Source organism: Salarias fasciatus, chromosome 19 (genome assembly GCF_902148845.1).
Source record: "Salarias fasciatus chromosome 19, fSalaFa1.1, whole genome shotgun sequence".
Taxonomy (NCBI): Eukaryota; Metazoa; Chordata; class Actinopteri; order Blenniiformes; family Blenniidae; genus Salarias; species Salarias fasciatus.
In genome coordinates, this window is record NC_043763.1 from 22,139,015 (window position 1) to 22,156,230 (window position 17,216).

Genomic DNA, 17,216 nt, shown 5'->3' on the forward strand with positions numbered 1-17,216 from the left:
AGCTGACCAGGAAGAGCGTGGTGGAAGGAGCTCTGATCGTACAGAAAACAGAGCCGTCACATTCGGCTCTTTATTTCTGTGCTGCCAGTAACACAGTGATGTGGTCTGATGACACTCCTTCACTAAAAAGCCTCCACAATTTCCTGTCAATAAGACTATTGCTCTTGTTTTCAGGCTCTGGCAGCAGCACACGCCTGCAGGATGTCTCCAGCTCTGTTCGGACTCCTCGTCGTCCTGCTCCCCTCATGTAAGATCACCTTTCAAAACATCTTCACTTTGTGCATTGCTATAAACAGCATTGTGGTTATTGGTCTTGTATTAATGCTTTTTTTTTTTTTTTGTTACCCACAGATGAAGCCAAGAGTGTGAAATTTGATCCCTCTCATCCCAAAATAGTTCCCAAAACAGAAACAGTGGAGTTTAAATGCAAACACGATGACAGTGATTTGCCTGTGATGCTCTGGTACCAGCAAACCCAGACAGTTGGCTTGAATCTAATCGGATACGGCTACCAGGGCAGCGATCCGAACTATGAGGAGCAGTTCAAGACTGGCTTTGAGATTAGGAGAGAAGACGTGAAAAATGGGGCTCTGATCATTCGCAATGTGAACATAACAGACTCGGCTGTGTACTTCTGCGCTGCCAGTACACAGTGATGTGGTCTGATGAGAAACCCTGACTAAAAACACACTTTGGCTTCAGCAGCCTGATGAAAGGCTGCGTCAGCTCCCAATACACTCACACACAATTGTGCAAGATGAGTAACTGCACGTTGCTAAATATTTCACCGATGATGTTTGAGGGGAGGTTCCCTCTTGATTTCTTAATGATTGCCAATGGCCTCCCAGAGAGCAACGGATCAAAAAGCTGAGAAATGCGATGTGATCTGTCCTTGATAATATTCTGACCTCTGTTGAGACCCCCGGTGGAGTAGATGTCCATGACGGAGGATGGAGGACAGTCAGAAATGCTCTGTGCTGCTTTGACTGAGCTTCACTCTGCCTCGATGCAGCTCCCAGACCAGGTGGAGACACTGGACGTCAGCAGGCTCTCAATAGATGAGCAGTAGAAGGCCAGCAGTAGCTTCCTGTCCATGTTGTACATCCTGAAGACTCTCAGGAATTGCAGCTGCTGCTGAACTTTATTCATGACAGCTGTGGTGTTGTCTGTCCAGGAGACGTCATCGAGATCTGGAGACCCAGGAACCTGAATGTGTGGACTCTTTCCACACACCTGCCGTTGACGGAGGGGTCAGTCCTGTTCCTCCTGCAGTCTATGATGATCTCCTTTCTCTTTGAGGTGTTCAGGGTTAGGCTGTTGTCTGCACACTATCTCGTATCCCTTTGACATCAGGCCGACCACTGTGGTGTCGTCAGCACATTTGACCATGTTAATTGCCCTGGTCATACAGCAATCAAGTTAAAAAAAAAAAAAAAAAAAAGAAAAACATTCTTGATCCAGGTGCATGTGGGTCAAACTGTATCTATTATATCATGAAGCAGGATCTGCTCTGACATACTCTGAAGACAAATGTCCTCCAAGGGAATCAGATTATCAGTTGGTCTTATGATGACATCCTGATGTGATCATGTGACTTCACCTTGTTCGAAAAGAGGGAAGTTTGCACCATTCAGCAGAGAGCAGCTCGTAAAGGGAACATGCTGGTCAAACTGCTGTATTTGCCTCTTCTTTTACACTCAGTTGAGAGTCACAGTCACATTTCCAGAGCTTCCCTTCATGACACGAGATGATTCCACATGGTGAAACCTCTGTGTGCTGCAGGTCTGAGTGTCGTCGTTCTTCAGTCTGGAGATCAAACATCTCACGCTGGAGGCAAAGTGACGCTGGACTGCCGGCTGGGCTCAGGGTCCAGCATGAGCAGCTACACCATGCTGTGGTACCGACAGAGCCACCACGGAGCCCAAATAGAGTTTCTTACAAAAGAGTATGATGAAACCACGGGCCGCTTTGAGCCACACTTCAATACAGACAAAACCAGCTTCTCTCTTCAAATCACCGAGCTGCTTCTCAACGACAGCAGCACCTACTACTGCGCTGCCAGCCACAGTGACACACACAGTCCAGGAAGTCATACAAATAAAGCCACAGATGATGCACAGGAAGGAACTCAAACAGTCCAAAAACATGCTTTTTGTTTTTGAAACATGGTGACTCTGTAGTCTGTAGAGGTGGATATGATTGTGTGCAAAAACAATGCATTTTCATTTGAGACATTGCTCTGTACACACTACATATGGACAACGATGTGCATATTATGAAAACAATCGTGACTGAAGGTGATCATGGTGTGTAACGGGGGAGCTATAGTTTGTGTTCAACAACTGTGAAACATCAATACATGTGATCAAACTTATCCACATATTATCATGACTCTTCAGTCATCGTCAGCCACATTACATTTACATGTTTGTTTTTGTTTGCTTCACATTCTTCTGTAGTTGCAGCTCAGTGTCCACTAGGAGGCTGCTGCTGTGCAGAGAATGATATGGCATGTTTTGATTCCACGTTACATGTTTTAAGAATATGGGTTGCTACAATTCAAACAGTTATAGGAAGTTTCTTTCACAGATGTTTCTGTGTGGAATTTCAAGTTTGTGTTCCATGTGTCTCCTTTCAACTTTGAGCACCTGCCAAGAAATAAATTTCGTTTCCCAGAAAATGACTACAGTCTCAACATAACGCAACTTTTAATGACACTCTCTGGTGCAAAATACAGTGAAATGTCCAGGAAACTTACCGACACTGAGGGCATAACAATCTCAGAAAAAAAATCTGTTTTTCCTCATTGTTTCAGAGCAAAGAAATAACAAAACATGAAAATTCTATTCAATTTGGAAGCTTCAGGCTGAACTGAGATCTGTCACACCCTTTCAAAGGGGTCCGGGACTCCTAAACTCCTCCCACCGTACAGCATCAGGGTGGCAGTTTGTTTTCCTTCTAGATGGGGTTCAAGGTTTTTACTGACAACATCGTCAACATGATCATCATATTTGTCATCAGTCACTTTATCAATCTTCTGGTTTCAGGTAACGAGGTTTCAACAGTTTTAGACAGCACACAAAGCTGGAATTATACTTTTCAGTGTTTCATTGTTCTGTGTTGCAGGTTCTTCTTCCACTGAACCTGTGAGCCAGACGCCACTAAACATTCACAGCAAACCAGGAGAACAAGCTGAAATCTACTGCTCACACAGCATTGATAGCTACAACCAAATCCTGTGGTACAAGCAGTCCCAGGGAGAGCTGCAGCTCCTCGGATATATCTATTTTACAGACGGCAATCCAGAACCAGGACTGGATGTGAAGATGCACGGAGACGCAAACAAGAACAAGAACAGCACGTTAACCATGGAGAAACTCCAAGTCAGCAGCAGTGCAGTGTACTTCTGTGCAGCCAGTTACCACAGTGCTCCACATCACTGCTCCTCAGTACTAAAACCTCCTCATCAAACATCAAACATCCACTCACACCTGGAGCTAACCAGCTGAACCAAGTCTGCTCTCACCAGGATCAGATAGTAACAGGAATGTTCACATGTAGCTTTTTATCTGCACAAAGACTCCTCTCATTCAGTGGATATTTAAAACTACTTTTTCTCTCAATCTTGTTTAAAAGAGTAGTATGAAGTTATAATGTAACCCCACTATTGGCCACTGGATGACAGACCTTAGACAGTTTGTAGTTTTTAGCTGCTCAGAGCTTCAACCTTTATCTTTAGTTAAAACATGGACTGTTTTTCCTTACTGATCAGAGTTTGTCCTGGAACTGTGATCTGAAAACTTTGAAATAAATTAATATGTTTTAAAAGCAGATATTTTAGTTTATGAGTGTGTGTATATAATTTAAAATACTTCCAGAAATTGTTGTTCCATCTGAAAAACTGTTTCCTAATCTGAGCAACTTTAGCTGGTATTTTCTTCAGTGTGCAGTATTTGGTGGTTCAAGCTATTTTTGGAGTTTTTGCCATTTTAGTCCCTGTTTAGTTTTTTTCACCATTTTAAGGATGATTTCTTGCCAGTGTGTTGAGTCAAGTATTATTACCTTGAATTCTGCAGTATAATCTTATTGTGTGCAAATAAAGAAGAAAACAGGAAAACGATTTCAATCCTTCATTTCAATTCCAGGGTTTTCTTTTTGCTGTTGTTTGGTGTTAAATTCAATTTGAAATTTAAGTCCAGGATTCATACAAATTAAAGGGTTGTCTTTGGTCTCAATATTTCTTCCTTGTCCATTTTGCTGAGAAAGGTCTGAATGTTATCAACAAAGACGACTGAAAATAATTGACCAGAGTCTCAAAAAATCTGTGAAAACATGGTAAAAATGAGAATGGTGCAAACACAAATCTGTTAAATGTAACGTCTCACAGTATTTTAAAACAATTACAAGTATAAAGTCTGAAAATATCGCAAATGGTTGTAAAGTGTAAAATAAAAAGTGAGTCTGTTTCAGTGTGTGTGTACAGATTCAGCGCCGTGTCGTGATCACTGATTGGTTGTTGGGTGGAAGAGGAGGAAACCAGTGAAATAAGAATGTGTCTGTGTTCTCAAAGGGAGGGTTTGATCTATGAATGAAATGGAAATACAACGTCATGATCATCTTCTTCTGTGTGACCTTCAGTGTTTTACTGGTTTCTGGTAATAAAACCTCATTCCATTCTGAAAAATATGGATTTACTCCAAGTTTGAAAAAAAAAAAAAAAGTTCTTCCGCATGTGGAGCCGTGCTGACCCCACCCAAAACCCAGAGGTGAAATGCTCTGGAGTTCTGCAGATACAGAGGCCTGGAAAATGGAACAGGTTTCGTGATTTCCATCAAAAAACCTCATCATCACCCTGATATTAACAGGCAGTGACCACCTCAATACATTCACCATCAATCTGGACTGGCAGACGCTGTGACTTCCGCCTGACAAAATCCACTTATCTCTTTCATTTTGGACGTGTTGAGCAGCAGTCCTTGGTCTCGAAATGCTCTGGTCTCAGTCTAGATTTGGTGTCAGCCCATCAAAGTCGTGGTCTGTTCTTTGTTTCAGGATCTTCTCCTCTTGGTGTTGACTTATTCTCAGGTTAGGTGGTCTTTACTGCAACACGACCTTCTGCCCAGTTGAACCTAAACTCAGAGGTCGACCTCAGAGGGGGCTGGTCTGAAAACAGCCTCACGTTGACTCCTCTTCAATGTTTCCTCCTCCTTTTTTCTGACTTCACAAAGCGTGGTGAGTCAGTTCATCACATTTCAACATGAAGCCATCCCATCTCCTCATCACTGTACTCTCCGCACTCTGGATTAAAGGTATTAATTCAGTCTCCCAGCAATTTCACAAAAATCCATCAATTTTTTTTGCATACACTGCTCAAAGTGTCTCATTTTCCTTCATCTCTTTACAGGAGTTTACCTCAATAAAGAAAACCAAGTGTCGCAGGAGCCAAGACAATTATTCTGGAAAACAGGCAGTGAAGTCCGCCTCACTTTCTCTCATCAAATCTCAAGCTACGACATGATTCTGTGGTATCAGCGCCCGCGAGGGGACACGTCACTGAAGCTGGTGGCCTACATGTACATTAAGACTATTAACGTGGAGAAGTCGTTTGAAGGACGCTTCCATGTGACTGGAGACGGAGAGAAAGAGGCTCATCTTCACCTGCTCAGCCTCAAACACCCAGAAGACACTGGTGAATATTTTGGTGCTGCAAGAATGCACAGTGATCAGAAACACTGACTCTACTGTACAAAAACATGTGAACCAGCTGGAAGATAACCGCACATCGACAGGAAACTCCAAACCCAGACAGCACAGGATCAAAGCTGGTTTACAACCGTTAAGCATTGCAATTCAACAACAGGATATTTTTTTTCCTCCATCAACTCAGAAAATAACTCACAATCAACACCTGCATCGACTTTGAGTCGATCAATTTCTTGTCTGCACACAACCAGGAGTTTGTACTCTTTTTTTACAGGATATATTGAAACGTCTTGTAAATCAGCCTCATTGTGCTTTAGAGAAAGTCCAACCAGTTTCAATATTAAGGAAAAAGGTGGATTCTGACCAAAAATGTTCATAGTATTCGAAACATGACTGTTCATGTCACGATTGAAAAAAACAAATGTGCTTGAAAAGAGATTGTGCATCATGAAACCTCAGAATTTGATTACTGTGGTAGCTCAGTATTATACGCACGCACGCACGCACGCACGCACGCACGCACGCACACACGCACGCACACACACACACACACACACACACACACACACACACACACACACACACACACACCACCAAACCCCCGTCCCTTCAAATGTGAGGAACCCTCCTCTCAGAGGCACCTTAAATAGACAGTTGAGTTTTTACTTTCTCCAGCAGTGACACTTGTATAAAAAAGTGTTTGCAAATTACAGTTCTACATATTTATATCTTCTGCTTGTTGTTGCTGTTTCATTGTTGGACAATGTCAGTGATTCTGAAGGGGGCACTTTGTCTTCAATGGAACGCGTCTCCAATAAACAGAAAAGTGGAGAAAACATGGAGGTAAGTCAGGCTAAAGGGAAAGATTAAAAGTAGCAAGGAGTGGACCAAGAGCTATGTAGAATATGGCTTCACTGAAGCAAGAGACAAAAGTGGAGCTGGTGAATGAAAGCTTGAAACTGCAAGTTTAAACAGCACCAGACCACCAAACACTTCAAAATGGACCGCCAACCCAAAGAGTTTATCATCAGGAAATCATCATTACAAAATATAACAAAGAAAATGGATTTCACAATAGTGGTATGAGGTTCCATCAACTCTGGATTGAATTGACCAGGGTGTGGTGGTGATGTGTTAAGTTTCCAACAGTCAACATTTGGGTCCCTCAATAAAAATGCTGTGAATCACTGGTTTCTCTGATATTTGCAGAAAATGAGCTGCATGAACAGATGTGACCAACAGGTGGAGGCACAGCACATCCAGCCTCCGTCATGAGGGAGTGAGGATGGATCAGCCGTCACATCACAACACCCTCCTTCTTTCTGACATGCAGCACTTTCTCCTCACCAGTCGTCAATCATGTCTTCACCTGTTCAAACCATCCTCTTCCTCTCCATCTGGTTCACAAGTAAGATTCTAAATTTGATCCTGACCTTCTTGAGTCGTTAAGATTCAGCATTAATGTTGACTTGAATTCTCTGATTTCTTCTCTGCAGGTCAGGTGAGCGCAGCTACAATCAAACAGTCATCTCCACTGGTGGAGAAAGAGAGCAGTGAAGTCCACATTAACTGCAAGCATGACGATAGCAGCCTTCTGATGATGTGGTGTCAGCAGAAAAGAGACAGCACGGCCATGACTCTCATTGGCTACGGCTATGAAAACTCCCAAAACTACGAGGGTCAGTTTGAAAAAGAATTCAAGCTGACCAGGAAGAGCGTGGTGGAAGGAGCTCTGATCGTACAGAAAGCAGAGTCGTCACATTCGGCTCTTTATTTCTGTGCTGCCAGTAACACAGTGATGTGGTCTGATGACACTCCTTCACTAAAAAACCTCCACGATTTCTTGTCAATGAGACTATTGCTCTTGTTTTCGTCGTTCTTCAGTCTGGAGATCAAACATCTCACCCGGGAGACAAAGTGACGCTGGACTGCCGGCTGGGCTCAGAGTCCAGCATGAGCAGCTACACCATGCTGTGGTACCGACAGAGCCACCAAGGAGCCCAAATAGAGTTTCTTACAAAGGAGTATGATGAAACCACGGGCCGCTTTGAGCCACACTTCAATACAGACAAAACCAGCTTCTCTCTTCAAATCACCAAGCTGCTTCTCAACGACAGCAGCACCTACTACTGCGCTGCCAGGCACAGTGACACACACAGTCCAGGAAGTCATACAAATAAAGCCACAGACGATGCACAGGAAGGAACTCAAAACATATAAAAAAACATGCTTTTTGTTTTTGAAACATGGTGACTCTTTAGTCTGCAGGGGTGGATATGATTGTGTTCAAAAACAATGCATTTTCATTTAAGACATTGCTGTGTACACACTACATATGGACAACGATGTGCACATTATTAATACAATCGTGACTGAAGGTGATCATGGTGTGTAACGGGGGAGCTATAGTTTGTGTTCAACAACTGTGAAACATCAATACATGTGATCAAACTTATCCACATATTATCATGACTCTTCAGTCACTGTCAGCCAGATTACATTTACGTGTTTGGTTTTGTTTGCTTCACATTCTACTGTAGTTGCAGCTCAGTGTCCACTAGGAGGCTGCTGCTGTGCAGAGAATGATATGGCATGTTTTGATTCCACGTTACATGTTTTAAGAATATGGGTTGCTACAATTCAAACAGGTAAAGGAAGAATGTTTCTGTGTGGAATTTCAAGTTTGTGTTCCATGTGTCTCCTTTCAACTTTGAGCACCTGCCAAGAAATAAATTTTGTTGTCTCGCCCTGAAAATTACTACAGTCTCAACATAACGCAACTTTTAATGACACTCTGTGCTGCAAAATACAGTGAAATGTCCAGGAAACTTACCGACACTGAGGGCATAATAATCTGAGAAAAAAAAAATCTGTTTTTCCTCATCGTTTCAGAGCAAAGAAATAACAAAACATGAAAATTCTATTCAATTTGGAGGCTTCAGGCTGAACTGAGATCTGTCACACCCCTTCAAAGGGGTCCAGGACTCCTAAACTCCTCCCACCGTACAGCATCAGGGTGGCAGTTTATTTTCCTTCAAGATGAGGTTGGAGGTTTTTACTGACAACATCGTCAACATGATCATCATATTTGTCATCAATCACTTTGTATGTCTTCTGGTTTCAGGTAACGACATTTCAACAGTTTTAGACAGCACACAAAGCTGGAATTATACTGTAAAGTGTTTCACTGTTCTGTGTTGCAGGTTCTTCCTCCACTGAACGTGTGAGCCAGACGCCACTAAACATTCACAGCAAACCAGGAGAACAAGCTGAAATCTACTGCTCACACAGCATTGACAACTACGACAGAATCCTGTGGTACAAGCAGTCCCAGGGAGAGCTGCAGCTCCTCGGATATATCTATTTCACAGACGGCAATCCAGAACCAGGACTGGATGTGAAGATGCACGGAGACGCAAACAAGAACAAGAACAGCACGTTAACCATGGAGAAACTCCAAGTCAGCAGCAGTGCAGTGTACTTCTGTGCAGCCAGTTACCACAGTGCTCCACATCACTGCTCCTCAGTACTAAAACCTCCTCATCAAACATCAAACATCCACTCACACCTGGAGCTAACCAGCTGAAGCAAGTCTGCTCTCACCAGGATCAGATAGTGACTGAAATATTCACATGTAGCTTTTTATCTGCACACATTCAGGAATACAGAGACGCCTCTCATTCAATGGATATTTGTAACTATTTTTCTATCAATCCCAATCTTGTTTGAAGAAGCAGTATGAAGGAATGCTGTAATTTCACTTTTGTCCAATCGGTGCCACAGTTTACTTAACTTCCTTCTATTTAGCTGTTCATTGCTTCAGGATTCATCTTTTACAGTTAAAACATCTGCTGTGTTTTTCCTGACTGATCAAATTTCATCCTGGAGCTGGGATCTGAAAACCTTAAGACTCTTAAAGATGTTTTTCACTCTTTCCAGCAGAAAACACTCAACTTTTAAAATAAATAGTTGAGTTCACGTGCCCAGCCATGTGTGTGTGTGTGTGTGTGTGTGTGTGTGTGTGTGTGTGTGTGTGTGTGTGTGTATATACACACACACATTATGGCTGTCAAAAATAACGCGTTAATTGCGTTAATTAATTTACGTAATCAATCTCGTTAAAATTTTTAACGCAGTTTAACGCATGCGCATCATGACAAGCCTCACTTCTACCAGCGGGTGGCGGTAGTGCACCCGCGTGGAATGCAAGCTGCCAGCAACCGAAGAAGAAGAAGAAGCCTCACCTCAGCCTCGGCTGATCGAGAAGCTTTTTCGGCACTACAGACTGTTTATCTGCTCCTTTATTACAGATTATTTAGAGAAAATTAAGCACATACATTGTCAGTACATTATCATTAAGTTTTAAAGTTTATTTAGCCTTTTTTTTCTGTTTCTGAATCGCGGGGGCAGCGCCGGAGCGATTAGTTACTTTCACTTCTGTCTGCAGACCTTCTCCTCCCTCCAGACAGAGTCTGCTCTCTCTTTCCACGAGTTTTTCACTCTTTCCGTGTCTTTAAGTGGAGCCATCAGGCTGGAGCTCCGTCTACTTTCACTTTCACCTTCATGTTTTGTCTGCTGCGCGGATGTCCGCGGATCGGTCCGCGTGGACCCTGGCGGACAGGAATTCATGACGATTTTTACGTCACGCGGACCAACGCGCAACGCACACCCACCCGGACATGTGAAGCACGGACGGGCAGCAGACAGAAGAAAGCAATAACACCGGCTGGCCCCAAGGATTCTACTTGTTTGATGAAAAAAATGTTGAAGCAGTTCTCTGTTCTCCACAAAAAGGAACACTGGCTAAGAATGCCCTGTTTAATTTTGCAACAAAAAAGTGTGGTATCTTTTAGTTTTACTTTTCTTGTGGTACTACATTTGTTACAGACCTAAAAATGTAACTCCTGCCAAAAGCCAACTTTAGAGGGACTGCAGAGGGAGCGCTGCACACACAGAGACATCATGTTAGGGTGCGCATGTTTTAGTTTTTTGAATATTTATTTTATTTGGAGCCTTAAATATAAAACGCATCACGTGTTAAATATATATAATCATGTCCTGTCGTTTTTTTGTTAATGCAATACAGAAAAAAAGGGTATATTTCAGACATAGTTGGACATTGCGGTTATTTGTGATTAATCATGATTAATTAATTTGTAAGCTGTGATTAATCTGATTAAACAATTTTAATCATTTGACAGCCCTAATATACATATATGAGGTTTATAAGGTTTTATTATATAATAAAATCTGTTGGATCACTGTAAATTAGCAGATGATTCAAACAATATCTACACAATTTTGAGGATATACAGCTGAGATCTATACTTCACAATTAAGACCCCAAGGAGTACAAGTGGTTTACTCAGATCGTTTTTATGTGCGCTACTGGATGAGGCTTCATTGTTTTCCTGCTTTTCAACAAGAAACATATTGACCGTTTACTTTGTCAGTGGCACAAAATGTCAAACTTCTGCACAGGGGAGACAGTGCTGCTCTGCTCAAGTTCAGCACCTTGGACAGTTCAGTGTGCACAATCCTGATGCAGCACAACTTTTGAAATGAAATGTCAGACAAATTGAGAAAGTGTGAGTTTGGAACGTCCTTACATAACCACAATCATAGCATGCCACGGCAGTCTACAATACACACAACACCACCACTGTCTTACCTGCAGTTTTTGCAAAGGCAGAGTCTTCTGGGCTTTGACTTGAACGCATTGATTATGTCATCATAATTCGAACTGTCAATTATTTCTTTTTCAAATGACAGAATTGTCAAATTGTTGAGGTGTCCAGTCAGTATGGATGATCCCCGGAGCATCTCGGTCCTGTTCGTTTGTGAAGAAAAGTCTCTCGACTCTGCAGGAGGCTAAAAGGAGTGTTATGATGGCCCTGAACAGACTGTTCATATTGGGGAAAATGTTGGAGGACAGCTGTCCAGTGTTTCTATCAGTGTTGGGAAGTCCTGGTCTGTTTTCCTTCTGATGTGCTGAGTGAATGCAGTATGTTCAACATCAGTGATTTCACTCCCATACAAGTCACATGGAGTCTTTAAAATGTCTTTGCCGCCAAAAGTAGCAGATCCAGTTGCAGAAGAGGCTGATGCTCTCATGACTCCGTATGTGTCCTCTCTGAATTGGTGGTTTAACTCTGATATCTGCCTGTCCCGAACACAAGCTGAACAGAGCTTTTAAATCACTGTTACTTTTGATAGCCGATGTCTTCCTTAACGCTGTGATGACAACAGAAGCATCAAACTTTGAAGGCAGCTTGTGCTCACGAGAGGCAGCCGCATCCCAGTGAGCCATCTCATGCTTTTCCATTCACTCTTCAGTCTGTCTCAGAACTTTTTCAAAGTCGCCATCAGTAACATCATGGAAAGTTGCACACGCAACTTTTAGCATTTCTATAAGGGATATGCAGTCTGACATGCAAAGTGTTGATCTCTGCAGTCCCTTTGTAGTAAAATCACTTGTCAAAAAGTCTGCAAAATTAGAGCATCCTAAAAACTAACTTTCTGGTTTGCATTTGTTGCAACAGTTGCTCTGCTTTCACTTTATTTGTCCACACATTTCTGCACATTCAGCTGGGGCCTCCAGTAACACATCCAGCTGCACTGACGCAGACTTTGAATTCCATCTGGTGTCACGTACTCGCCCCAGTTGCATGCTCTGACGGTCGAGTGCATTTTCTTTCGCAGTGGCGTATTTACCTAGCACTGGGCCCTCATGCAGAATTCTTATATGTGCCCCCAATGCTAGAAATTTCACATTTTTCAGATTTAAAAAAAAAAAAAAAAAAAAAAAAACACTCTCAGATGAAGGTAAACAAAAAACGCTCATTAAAGTCAAATATCTGTCAGTCATTAGAAATGCTCGTGTGAAAAAAAGAGAAGAAAAAAGAAAAGACGACGAGCATTACAGCTCAGCATCCCAACACAATGTGGTGACGGCGCACCAGAACAACAGATTAAAAGCTCTTGATCGTTTGAATACACAACAGCTCTGCCTGTCTCTGCTTACCTTACAGTTGCGCCTTCCTGGCTTTTCTCTCTGCAAATTCGTCTATCAGGTCCTTGGCTGAGCTGCTGCTGGTGGTGATCGGCATCTCTTCCTCATCTTCTTGTCACCCCGCGGCCCCCTTGGCCGCGTTGAAACTGTTAGCATCTTTCTTTATAAAGAAACCAGTTATTTTGGGGAGCTTTGCTCTTTTTTCTTGTTTGGCTTCACTTATTTTTCACTTCTGATAGCCACTTTTCTGTCTCTGCTTCTCCATTGTTTTATCGTGTAACCTGTGACCTGTCTTTCTTCCTGTGTCCTTGCCCACTCAGGGCACACCGGGAGGCACCTGCTCCCACCGCCCCTCCCATAAAATTAGCACAGGATAATTGATCATAGAAAATTTAAAATATTATGTTGTGACATAAAATCGACCTTTGTTAACCATACATTAAGGGCCCGTTCGCAGTTTTTTCCTCCCTCTTTTTCTTTTTATTTTTTCTCGCCACGAGTGCCCCTCAACGTCATGTGCCCCCATGCAACTGCGTGCCATGCGTCACGCTAGTGACGCGTCTGTTCTTTCAGCTCTCAATAAACCAAGCATCTCAAAATCACATCAAAAAAAGGTGCTGACAAGCCCGGATTCTCTGACTCTGATTTAATGACGCTCTCTGGTGCAAAATACAGTGAAATGACCAGGAAACTTACCGACACTGAGGGTATAACAAACTGAGAAGAAAAAAATCACTATCAGTGCCAGCGAATATAATTAATCTGAATTCAACATCATTGTTCGTATCTAGTTAAAATACATAATCTTGACTTGTGTATGAGTTATATGGAAAAGAGAAACGATGTGTGCTTCGGTCTGAAGGTAATATTATTATGATTGTGTCGTTGGTAAATTGTGATATGATTTTTGTATATCTTCGTCTGTTTTACCTATGTGGAGTAAATTAAAAGTTCCAAAAAAATCTGTTTTTTCCTCATTGTTTTAGAGCAAAAAAATAACAAAACATGAAAAGTCTATTAAATTTGGAAGCTTCAGGCTGTCCTGACATCTGTGACGCCCCCTCAAAGGGGTTCAGGACTCCTAAACTCCTCCCACCGTACAGCATCAGGGTGACAGTTTGTTTTCCTTCAAGATGAGATTGGAGACATTTAGTGACAACATCGTCAACATGATCATCATATTTCTCATCAGTCACTTTATCAGTCTTCTGGTTTCAGGTAACAACGTTTCAACAGTTTCAGACAGCACACAAAGCTGGAATTATACTTTTCAGTGTTTCATTGTTCTGTGTTGCAGGTTCTTCTTCCACTGAACGTGTGAGCCAGACGCCACAAAACATTCTCAGCAAACCAGGAGAACAAGCTGAAATCTACTGCTCACACAGCATTGACAACTATGACAGAATCCTGTGGTACAAGCAGTCCCAGGGAGAGCTGCAGCTCCTCGGATATATTGCTTTCACAGACGGCAATCCGGAGCCAGGACTGGATGTGAAGATGCACGGAGATGCAAACAAGAACAAGAACAGCACGTTAACCATGGAGAAACTCCAAGTCAACAGCAGTGCAGTGTACTTCTGTGCAGCCAGTTACCACAGTGCTCCACATCACTGCTCCTCAGTACTAAAACCTCCTCATCAAACATCAAACATCCACTCACACCTGGAACTAACCAGCTGAAGCAAGTCTGCTCTCACCAGGATCAGATAGTAACAGAAAAATTCACATGCAGCTTTTTATCTGCACACATTCAGGAACACAAAGACTCCTCTCATTCAGTGGATATTGGCAACTATTTTTCTCTCAATATCAATTTTGTTTAAAAGAGCAGTATGAAGTTACAATGTAACCCCACTATTGGCCACTGGAACAGTTTGTAGTTTTTAGCTGCTCAGAGCTTCAAGCTTCATCTTTTACAGTTAAAACATCAACTGTGTTTTTCGTTATTGATCAGACTTCGTCCAAGGACTGTGATCTGAAAACTTTGAAATTAATAAGGATGTTTTAAAGGAAGATATTTTGTTTATGAGAGTGTGTACAGAATTTAAAATACTTACAGAAATTGTTGTTCCATCTGAAAAACTGTTTTGTAATCTGAGCAACTTCAGCTGGTATTTTCTTCAGTGTGCAGTATTTGGTGGTTTAAGCAATTTTTGCCATTTTAGTTCCTGTTAAGCTTTTTCACCAATTTAAGGATTTCTTATCAGTGTGTTGAGTCAAGTATTATTACCTTTAATTCTGCAGTATAATCTTATTGTGTGCAAATAAAGAAGAAAACAGGAAAACGATTTTAATCCTTCATTTCAATTCCCGGGTTTTCTTTTTGCTGTTGTTTGGTGTTAAATTCAATTTGAATTTAAGTCCAGGATTCATACGAATTAATCGGTTTAGCTTTGGTCTCAATATTTCTTACCTCTCCATTGTGCTGAGAAAGGTGTGAATGTTATTTGCAGTCTCACAGTATTTTAAAACAATTACAAGTATAAAGTCTGAAAACGTCACAGCTCCAATTAAAATATGATTGTAAAGTGTAAAATAAAAAGTGATTGTGTGTGTGTGTGTGTGTGTGTGTGTGTGTGTGTACAGACTCAGCACCGTGTCGTGATCACTGATTGGTTGTTGGGTTTAGAAGAGGAGGAAACCAGTGAAATCATAATGTTTCTGTGTCCTTAAAACGAGATTTTGATCTATGAATCAAGTGGAAACACAACATCATGATCATCTTCTTCTGTGTGACCTTCAGTGTTTTACTGTTTTCAGGTAATAAAACCTCATTTCATTCTGAAAAATATGGATTTACTGTGAGTTTGAAAAGAAAAAACAATTTTTCCATTTGGGAAATTAAACTTTAGGATTCATAGAAACTGAAGAAATGTTGATTAACAATCAGAATTTGAAGGAAAGTCAACATATTCAGAGCAGAAGCTGCTCTGTGTTCTCAGTGTCTTCTCAAAGTGATCAAGTTCACCAGAATCCTCGTCACAGTTACTCCCAAACTGGACAAACGGCCACAATCACGTGTCGACATGAACTTCAGGACTACACCTGGATCTTCTGGTACAAGCAGCCCAGCGGCAGCAGCCACATGGAGCTCCTCGGATACATGAACGTGAATAACGAGCTGATGGAGGACGGAGTGACGGCGAAGTTGAGCGGCGGTGCGATGAAGGGTCAAACGTGCACGTTCACAGCCGAGAAGCTCCAGCTCAGCAGCACTGCTGTGTAAACTCAGAGGTCGACCTCAGAGGGGGCCGGTCTGAAAACAGCCTCACGTCGACTCCTCTTAAATGTTTCCTCCTCCTTTTTTCTGACTTCACAAAGTGTGGTGAGTCAGTTCATCACATTTCAACATGAAGCCATCCCATCTCCTCATCACTGTACTCTCTGCACTCTGGATTAAAGGTATTAATTCAGTCTTTGTACCACAAACTCTAATTTTAATTTCTGTTTTCCAGCAATAGCACCAAAATCCATTAATTTTTCCTCCATTCATCGCTCAAAGTGTCTTATTTTCCGTCATCTATTTACAGGAGTTTACCTCAACAAAGAAAACCAAGTGTCGCAGAAGCCACGAGAATTATTCTGGAAACCAGACAGTGAAGTCCGCCTCACTTTCTCTCATCAAATCTCAAGCTACAACATGATTCTGTGGTATCAGCGCCCATGGGGGGACACGTCACTGAAGCTGGTGGCCTACATGTACTTTAAGACTATTAACGTGGAGAAGTCGTTTGAAGGACGCTTCAACGTGAGCGGAGACGGACAGAAAGAGGCTCATCTTCACCTGCTCAGCCTCAAACATCCAGAAGACATCGGTGAATATTTTGGTGCTGCAACAATACACAGTGATCAGAAACACTGACTCTACTGTACAAAAACATGTGAACCAGCTGGAAGATAACCGCACATCGACAGGAAACTCCAAACCCAGACAGCACAGGATCAAAGCTGGTTTACAACAGTTAAGCATTGCAATTCATCAACAGGATTTTATTTTTCCTCCATCAACTCAGAAAATAGCTCACAATCAACACCTGCATCAACTTTGAGTCGATCAACTTCTTGTCTGCACCCAACCAGGAGTTTGTGCTCTTTGTTTACAGGATATATTGAAACGTATTGAAAATCAGCCTCATTGTGCTTTAGAGAAAGTCTAACCAATTTCAAAATTAAGGAAATAAGATGGATTCTGACCAAAAATGTTCATACTATTTGAAACATGACTGTTCATGTCGCGATTTAAAAAAAACAAAGATGCTTAGAAAGAGATTGTGCATCATGAAACCTCAGAATTTGATTTCTGTGATTGGTGAGTATTACACACACACACACACACACACACACACACACACACAACCAAATCCCCGTCCCTTCGAATGTGAGGAACCCTCCTCTCAGAGGCACCTTAAATAGACAGTTGAGTTTTTACTTTCTCCAGCAGTGACACTTGTATAAAAAAGTGTTTGCAAATTACAGTTCTACATATTTATATCTTCTGCTT

The 17,216-nt window shown here is 41.9% G+C and overlaps 1 protein-coding gene and 1 gene segment (V, D, J or C); both read left to right on the forward strand.

Moving 5' to 3' along the window:
* LOC115407184 (M1-specific T cell receptor beta chain-like) overlaps positions 1-17,216 on the forward strand; it is a 93,986-nt gene that overhangs the window by 8,834 nt on the left and 67,936 nt on the right. The window lies entirely within an intron of this gene.
* LOC115406820 (T-cell receptor beta chain V region C5-like) lies at positions 116-792 on the forward strand. The segment is given in 2 exon segments: positions 116-247; positions 352-792. Coding segments are annotated over 2 exon segments (351 nt in total).